The sequence below is a fragment of the Cuculus canorus genome, chromosome 2 (assembly GCF_017976375.1).
Source record: "Cuculus canorus isolate bCucCan1 chromosome 2, bCucCan1.pri, whole genome shotgun sequence".
Taxonomy (NCBI): Eukaryota; Metazoa; Chordata; class Aves; order Cuculiformes; family Cuculidae; genus Cuculus; species Cuculus canorus.
The window spans coordinates 17,155,801-17,165,537 of NC_071402.1; the positions used below are offsets into that span (position 1 = coordinate 17,155,801).

Below are 9,737 nucleotides of genomic sequence, written 5' to 3' on the forward strand. Positions count from 1 at the left end.
GCAGCTGTGGTCTTGTCTGGTTGTGTGATTAGTACCACTCCCTGGCCTGCAGTTAATTTCCAAACAGAGTTTTGCAGTATGGTCACTTTGGGATCAGATGTGATTCATTATGAAACAGGCTGAGATGCTGTGGGTAGTCATGTTTGAGATCACCAGTGATATATTTAATTATTTTTAAAAAATAAGGGGAAATTATTTCTTTTCTGGGAATTCCACTTAAAGACGTAATATGTGTTGTCATGAAAGTTCTTTAAATTCAAGGGCCCTTATGTTCATAGTGAAAAAAAATATTCTTGAGGTTCGATATCACATCTATATAAAAAATAGCCCTTGCTGTGGTTTTTGTTTTCTTTCACTTCTTTCCCCCTCGTTATTCTTGACAGTAAGTTTCCTGGAGATATGGGGTAGTGGGGTTTTCTTGCTTTTATTTCTACAGTTCATATAGTCTGCTGGAGGATTCGGAAATAACTCACAAAGGAAGCTACTCACTTGATGGCACTCATCCCTGAGCTGAGGGGAAGATACACCATCCCTCAGGATCAGGCACGGAATAAGTAATAGTCATGGACTGTCTATATTGCTTTTCGTCTTATCTACACTAGGACTTGGCTTGATCCTTAAAGATGTTGAATGCTCTAGTCCAGGTCCAGAAAAGATGTGCTTAAGTGTTTCCTTGGGTCAGTGCCAAAATGCTCCAAATCTTTTAGGTTAAGAGTCATGAGTTAAATACTATTCCTGCTCTAACAGAAGCACATGGGAGAGTCAGATGACCAATATTTGACTGTGTTTAATTAATTTTTACAATATCCCCGTGAAGTTAAAGTGTTACCATTTTTTTGGAAATAGAAACTGAGGCTGCCTTTGGGAGTTTGCTAGGACAACATAACAACTTAGGCTTAGAGCCCAAATCAGAAATCTGTGCTGTGGCTGTGAGTGCATATTTTTTAAAGCTTTTTCAGAAGTTGCATTTTCAATTATAAAAGAGAAAGAAGCCACTTAGGAAACTATATTACAAATGCATTAAGACTCCCAAGAGCCTATGCCTATTTGTCTTTAAATTTGAGGCACCAGATTCTAAATTCTTCAGTAGTGGCTGTGAATTTTACCCTACATCTTATGTAGAGACCATGTAACAATCCTATTTACTCAAGATCCTGTCCAGCCCATTTAATAAAAAAAAGAATAGGATTCCATTTTTTAAAAGCAGCAAAACCAGTATGAAAGGTTACTGCCATGTGCTGTCATTCTGAGGTCAATAACTGCTTTTAAGCTCCAGAACAACCCAGACAGTCAGGTAATATCTGAGCGGAGAAGATGAACTAATGCACAATCTTTGGCCAGCATCTTGGCTGAATCTTGCAGAAAGTATCATCTTCCTGAATATCTCTCGAAGTTCTAGATATAATGTCTAATTTAAGGAAAACCATCAGTGGCAAGCAACCATAAAGTTTTAAAGGAGAACAGTTTCCTTTCTAATATTCATTTGACATCCGAGTCCAGTTGTTTGTAGAACTTCCATTCACAGCCCCCATTTTCCACTTTTTAAAATATACTTTTCTAAACTATATTGCTGTGATTTATTGTAATTATGAGCATAATTTATTGAATGAACAAAAGCCACAAGAATCAGTTTTGAAATCAAACACGTAGCTCAGATAATACTTATGAACCAGTAGGAACAAACTGGGTGCTTCCAACAATAATGATTAGCAATACAATGTCAAGCTTTATTTTACACATCTAGAAAATGAGAAGCTGACACCATCGTTTAGCTGCACTGTTCAAGCATCGCAATAAGCTGTCATTCAATGGGCAGCTGACATTAATATCTTCAATTGAACCTTGACCAAACAAATGCGAAGAATTTAATTAAGCCTACACTCTGCTGTGGTACTGTAGCAACTCCATTGTGAGCTGGAGTCTGAAATAGTCAAACAAATCTCTCCTTTGGGACACGTTTTGAGACAGTACCATGCAAAGGGATGCTCTTTAGACTGGCACAAGAAAGATTAAAGTTTCTTTTATCTGTCTGCCTGTCTAGCTAGCTCTCTCTTCGTGAAAAATCACAGTATTTGTTTTGTATGTTTTTGAATTAAGAAGTCTAGGAAGAAAAATCTATGGTCTGGGAGATACTTCCAGGTGATAGTGACAGACAAATGTTATAACATGGTAGTGATTTCTGCTATAATTCACATTTGCATTTCTGTTATACCCTTGAATAATTTTTCAAGAAATTTTGAAGATTGTTCAGTCTGTCCGGGAGTCATTGACATGTAACTTGCCAGATTTTTCACATTTTTCTACTCTAATTCAGACAGCTGTGTTAAGAAATGTGTAATAATATTCCAATGGTCAATTATTAAAATAATTTTAGAGAAAAAAATACTCCCAGTTCACTGCAAACATATATACAATATTCACATTTGCCGACAAAGAAAACTATATTCCTTGTCTCCCCGGAATCATAAATTTGACCGTTTATATTGTAGCACTGTTCCTTGTTTTTTAATAGCTCTAACTCAGTTATGGAAGCTAGATTTTGTTCCATAGTGCTTCCTTGGCCACATCCTTGGACTTCTTTAGGTAGAAGTTACAGCATATTATTCTAGGATTAAACACACCTGATCTTGTAGTGGAGAGATCACTGTTTCCCATGGTATCTTGGAATTGTCATCACAAAAATTTACGGAACTATTTGTTGAGTTTTGTAAATTATTTTTTAAAGTTGCTCATAAATTCAGGGAGATTGCTAATTGATATAGAGAGGGCAAAAAAGTCTTTGTGAGCACATACAATAAATTATGTATAACATATAGTTAAGGATCTGACATAAAGCATTTTAAAAGTAAAGTTCCGGTTTCTGCTATCTTTTAAATTTAATACCCCATTGAAAATGAAGAGGGGACCTTAAACTTTTCTGTCGGCCTCAGTTGCAACCAAATACAGGGCATTTCTATCTGCAACTTGCTACTCTGAGGAAGAAGAATGTAAGTAGCTTTACTCCACTGACGGATTTTTAAATCAGACCTACAGCCTTTGCTTCTAATGGCGCATAACTTGGAAGAGCGTGAACTATGAACAAGTGTGTGAGGGTCCTTAATCACAAGTATGAAGGTTTTTCTTTTTAACTACTTCTGGGATCAGACTTCATAAAGGTAGCATGAAGAGCAGAAGTAAAACTTAAAGTATTTCAAAAAGATTATGGTTGAAGCCATATGAAGATGGTCTGTTGTGTATAAATAAAAATTTGATAAGAGCAACACCAACGATATTGTAAGATCTCTCACAGCATGCCAGAATGACAGTGTTAGAATTGTCATAAAAAGTTGAGGAAATTACACTAAGTTTTAATAAAGAGTATGTACTGATGCCTATTAATTGGCTATTGATTCTGCAAATTCTACACTTTCTTTGTATAGAATTTACATAGAAAATAGTCTAATTTTAGCTAAACATGATTTTGCCTCAACTTTGATCTATTTGAGGAGGCTGTTTCAAGCTGCTGGTTTTCTGCTAAGTTTAAATTTTACTCATTAAAAGTTTAAATCAAAGTGTATATTTCTTCTGATTTAGAGTTTTAATAGAAAGCAAAATCTTAACAAGTAACTACATAGCCTAAAATGTAGTTTAACACTAAGAATGGCCAACCTCAGGGAAATGAATAGGGAAAATGGAACAGGAGGATGGCAAGTCAAGAATGAAATTAGATCTCTACAAATAATAGATTGAATGCTCTTCCAGCCCTGGACATTTTTATATTAATTCAAAGTTATTAATATATGTACATTATGTTTCATTCAAGGTACAACTTGTTTTAGGTGTTGTCTGTAGGCTGAAATTGTACCTATACTTTAAAACAATGTTAAAAAGAAAATTTCTGAATAAACATATAAGTTTTTCTGGCCTCCAACCAAGATAGCATTATCTGTGCATTTGGATGAGACAAAAATGGCAACTGCCAACACACCAAACTGAAAGACTTCTGGGTAGTTTTTGGTTTTTTAGCATCTGCCCAGAAGAGCAACCCATAGCAAAATTACAGCACCATCTTTCTTTCACATACTGTGTCCTTCCTGTTAGGGCCTGGCTTCCTAATACTATTTTTTTTTTTACATCATGGAAAAGTATTTTCTGTTATCATCTAAATCAGCCACCTACCCTAAGCTGGTGTGGGGAAGTAGCAAGTCCACACTTGATTGTCTCTGCCTCTTCTGTGATGCTTTTTTCTTTACAGACGTCTTTCCCACCTTCAGAGGGCACCTCTTCCTCATGACTTATTAGCACAACATCAGTAACATTTAGAAAGACATACGGTAGGGATGAAGGAGGAGGACATGGAACCAAAGTCCCAGTAAGATCTTTTTGTGCATAGGAAAAGTATTCCTGGGCTTTCTTCTCCATATTTCTTAGTCCCTTCCCAGCTGCCATCACGCCACCCACCACCTTTTGCTAGCTGATGGCAGTGGTGGTCAGCAAACCCTGTATTTGCTTGCATTTTCTATCCTTGTCAGAGCAGGGTGGGTATCAAGGTAAGTGTTACACCATTCTTGTCAGAGCGTGATCTGTGCGAACTGCTGCCTGATACCAGCTCTGGTGACATGGTGCATAGATTAACACTAGTGCATAGGGCCATACTTCTCCAACCTCATCCCCAGATCTCAGCACCCTTTTACAGCATGTATCTCCTGGAATTTTTCAGGAGTAAGGGGTAATGAATGCTTTTACAGCTTGGATTTTTCATGTTTTTTAAGTAAAAAATATAGCGTGTCTAAGATTTTTTACTTAATTTGATAAAATAAACCGATTAATAATTTATTTTTGCCATGATGGGCCAGGAGTTCCTCAAGCATTTGGGTTGATATCTGGTCATTCCCATAAAACTCATAATATAGATCTTCACGAAAGAAAAGACAAATTTGTGTGAGTGTGATCTCACAGATTTGTTTAATGTGTCTTTCTCTTTTCCTTTTGTTCATTATGTGTATGTTCCATGCAGACTCCCAGGCCTTTAAATATAATTAAGCAGAACAATGGTGAGCAGATCATTCGGAGACGAACAAGAAAGCGCCTTAACCCGGAGGCACTTCAGGCTGAGCAACTAAACAAACAGCAGAGGGGTAGCAGTGAGGAACAAGTCAATGGAAGCCCCTTAGAGAGGAGGTCAGAGGATCATTTACCTGAAGGTCATCAGAGAGAAATTCAGCTTCCCAGCCTCAGTAAATATGAGGCCCCAGGTTCATTGACTAAAAGCCATTCTGCTCAGCAGCCAATATTGGTCAGCCAAACTCTGGATATTCACAAAAGGATGCAACCTTTGCACATTCAGATAAAAAGTCCTCAGGAAAGTACTGGAGACCCAGGAAACAGTTCATCAATATCGGAAGGAAAAGGAAGCTCAGAGAGAGGCAGCCCAATAGAGAAATACATGAGACCTGCGAAACACCCGAACTATTCACCACCTGGAAGCCCTATTGAAAAATACCAGTACCCACTTTTTGGACTTCCGTTTGTACACAATGACTTTCAGAGTGAAGCTGACTGGCTGAGATTCTGGAGTAAATATAAGCTGTCTGTTCCTGGGAATCCACACTACTTGAGTCATGTGCCTGGCCTACCAAATCCTTGCCAAAACTATGTGCCTTATCCCACCTTTAATCTGCCTCCTCATTTTTCAGCTGTTGGATCAGACAATGACATTCCTCTAGATTTGGCGATAAAGCATTCCAGACCTGGGCCAACTGCAAATGGTGCCTCCAAGGAAAAGAGTAAGGCACCACCAAATGTAAAAAATGAAGGTCCCTTGAATGTAGTAAAAACAGAGAAAGTTGATAGAAGTACTCAAGATGAACTTTCTACCAAGTGTGTGCACTGTGGCATTGTCTTTCTGGATGAAGTGATGTATGCTTTGCATATGAGTTGCCATGGTGACAGTGGACCTTTCCAGTGCAGCATATGCCAGCATCTTTGCACGGACAAGTATGACTTCACAACTCACATCCAGAGGGGCCTACACAGGAACAATGCACAAGCTGAAAAGAATGGAAAACCTAAAGAGTAAACCTTAGCACTTAGCACAATTAAACAGAAATAGGTTTCCTTGATGGGAATTCAATAGCTTGTAATGTCTTGTGAAGACCTATAAAGCACTTCATATAGAGAGCATGCCTTATCCAATATTAAATCCCTTGTTTTCTTCTTTTTTTTTTTTTTTGCTTTTTCGTCTTAATTTTTTTTTCCTTTTAAATGAGTGGGTTACCAAGAAAAAAAAGAACAGTGGATGGTGGCCAGAAGGGGGAGAAGATAATATATGGGGCATGGCCCACCAAAGCTAGCCAGAATGCAGTGAATCATGGTGAATAACCTTGAGAAAATTTTACCGGACAATTAATACCTTTGCTATTGTGTAAGAGACATAACTGCAAGAGTGCAAAGATGTGTATATGTATATACTGCTGCAGGGGTATAGTGAACATATGCACACTGTATATAAGAACTAAACTTGTTAAATATACAGATGTTGAAAGGTCATTTCTTTTCTTTAATTTGGGCTAATTTCTGCCCTACAACATGCCTTAGGATCACTTTGTCAAAGCTTTTGCAACAATTTCACCTAGGTGTTTCTCAGAGTCAGCTGATTTTTAGCTACCATTTTATCACTACATTCTTTCTGGCACACTTTAGTATAGGCAAGCCATTTTGTGCAAGTGAAGTCTCTAATACAGAAGCCACACTCCGCGTTTAATTTGCATAGAACAAGGTAACCTGCTGTATTTTATTTTAATATATTTTTAATATATTACATTTCTAAATCTTAAAGTCTAAGGTTACTTCTCCACAGGCTTAACATTGCTATACATACCAGTCAATCCCTTCAGTAGACTTATACCAGCTTTTGCTAAGTAGCATTAAATGTCTTCATAGTACTTTTTAATACTTAAAGCTTTGTAAAATCTATCCATGAAGGGAAAGCTCCTCAGCATAACTGCTCAGGGAAATAGGGCTAAATAACTAAATATTAAATAATTGGTTAAAGGTGCTGTTAGACGAGCCTCCATGCTTGCTACAAGGGTGTACAAGAACTGACTTTAATCATTTTCATTATAGTGTCCCAACCAGTAGTTTATTATTTTGCCACAGGGATGTAGAAGATATTACAAGCTACTGGATGCACTGTCAGATTAACTTATTTCATTAAAGAAGTTGGGAGAACAAATAGAAAAAACCTTATTTTTCTAGTAAATATTAATGTATTACATTTCAAATAATGGTGCCTGACATATTGAATAATTATTTTCTACAGTGTACGTATGCAACAAAGATATTCCATCATGCATTAGAGTCAGTTCTGGCTCTGCCTCGCTGTTTACATTTGCAAATGTAGCAAACAAGGTAATGAAGCAACTATTTCTATTGCAGTAGGTATCTTTTTTTCTGTGTGTGTGCATTAAAGTTGTAAACGATAACATGAAATGAATGAAATTTGTTGATATTAATGGTATGGAAAAACAAGAAGGAAATGAAAATATTTTTATGCCTACTTAGGAAAAAAAGGGTAGCACTATTCATTCCAAGTACTTTTGTATTCTTAAGCTCTTAACTCACATTGTTATGCTTAAAATGATAAACATATATCCTCTTTTTATTGCTTTGTCTGTGTTTCAGAAGAAACATTTCAGAAATTATTTTGATAAGTGCTGTTTGACGATGCAGCACTGATGTTTTATTGCATTCTGTAGTAGCATTGCACTCTCATTTTTACAATATTACGCAGTTGCTTTTTTTGTTTTGTTTGGGTTTGTTTCTTTTTCGCAGTGCAGGGTCTTAGTTCCTTATGGCTGGATGGCAGGTGTAGCTCAGCTGGTTCATGAATGTTGCAGCGAATGAAGTTTAAAATGTCTTTCAGATATTATGTTGTCTTTTATTTCTCCATTCATGCATTTTATTGTTTAAAATGTTCTATAAAAATATTTCTGGACTAAATCCTCACTTGAGGTTATATGTAAAGGGTCCTATTCTGATCTCACTTACATGCCGTCTTTCTCAGATTTTCATGTAATTGAAACTAAAGCATCACAAAAAAATGTTCTTGTATTTAACTTACCTGAATCTCACCACTCTCCCTTCTAGAATTTGGTGCACTTATAAGATACTTAACCAGATAGACAGGGAGGTGGAAGATAAAAGAAGAGGTGATAGGAAATGTCTTATAGGGGTTGGCAAAAGGACAAACGGGGAGGAACTAGCCTAACCGTTCAGCACTTTGATAGTCTTTTGAAAAGTAATGTGCCTAAAGCAACCAGCAACAAACATCATCATGCATGAGAAGCACTTACACAGCTGATCACCAAAGGTCTTGCTGACCTTGGCAGTATTTTACGTGTTACATTTTCATACGGATGAAATGTTATTGCACAGTTTCTCTGATTTGTTAGGCACAGGCAGGCTATTGTTCAGCATTAGGCTTGCATTCCTTCCTGCTCCACCCATTGCTTCTATACTGGTGAGCAGCATATGGAAAGTCCCACTCAATCTGTTTGTGGTTGAGTTCTATAACCCTTGAATAGTGTTCTAGGTTAGCAAAGGATATTGGGCCACATTCTTCGACTATTTTTTAGATTAATCTCCTGCTTGATACCAGTGCTAGACAAAGTCTGGTTATATTTTTACTGTTGTTCTCCAATAATAAGTTCTGACTTGGTTTTTGTGGATTTATTTTTGTTGGGTATTTTTTTGTTTCTTTTTATTCTGTGGGGACTGAAATAGATTGCCCTTGTTTTGTTATGTCAGGGTCGAGTGTGTGTCCTTTTCAGCTTTTCCAAGAAACATGTTAGACTCACTAAGTGGTGATTTTATCAGCTTCAGAGGTAGCTGGCTGCAGGTTAACAGTAGTTACTGGTTTGACGTACTTCTTCTAAGACCTGCCAGTTCCCGTGGCTTCTTTGTTGATGGAAGCTGCATCTTATGGCAAAATATTTTATGGGGACATGCGCATTATAAAATTTAAGCATCACCCTGTACTTCATAAAACCTCTTGCTAAGAGGCCAAAACCAGGAAATGCACATATCGGGGTTTGGGGATAAGGAGAAATGAAATCTTATGAGTGCAAAGAACAAGACAGTTTTTTGAATATTCTTATTACACACCTAGAGGGTGCAAATAAAAATGGAAAAAGTTCATTGTTCTAGCCATGACATATTGAGATGTTCTAAGATTTCTGCTTTGTAAGAAATGGGATCTTGCCGTAGCCTGTTCTCTTTGATTGGGTTGGGAGGACCACAGTTTTGTTTTGTAACAGAGCAGTGACTCCATCCCTCTTACAGACCCCCTCAAAGTGGATATTAATCATAAGAAAAATAAATCCTGATGCTGAAAAAAAATAATCTTGTTCGATAGCACTCCAATAGAAACCAGTGTTAGCACACACAAATAATTTTTTGCACCCACTACTTTTCAATCAATTTACAGCACTCAAAATTAAACTTTGAAGAATCATTCTTTGTTCTCAACTTGTCAGTGTCTTCAAGGTGTTGTACTTCTCTTATTAAGGGATGATAGTTTTGAGATCTTAAAACATGTCACAACTTGGACCACAAAGTAAGTAGATTGCTCAAACCCAGAGGATTTGTGGTGCCTGCTATCAATCAGATTGCAGAACAGGAACAATGTTTCCATTAACACTCTGTATAGGGGGGACCCTCATGCAGCATCTTCTGCCAGCCAGACTATCTCTAAGCTA

At 37.1% G+C, this 9,737-nt stretch overlaps 1 protein-coding gene across 7 annotated transcripts in view; it reads left to right on the forward strand.

The window, feature by feature from the left end:
• Positions 1–8,616, forward strand: part of TRPS1 (transcriptional repressor GATA binding 1) — a 213,530-nt gene extending 204,914 nt beyond the window's left edge. For all 7 annotated transcript variants that reach the window (XM_054059249.1, XM_054059255.1, XM_054059254.1 and 4 more), the window contains one exon: positions 4,997–8,616. In XM_054059249.1, the coding sequence (XP_053915224.1) occupies positions 4,997–6,058 (1,062 nt within the window). In that variant the 3' untranslated portion in view covers positions 6,059–8,616. The remainder of the gene's footprint in view (positions 1–4,996) is intronic.
• Positions 8,617–9,737: the final 1,121 nt, after the last annotated feature.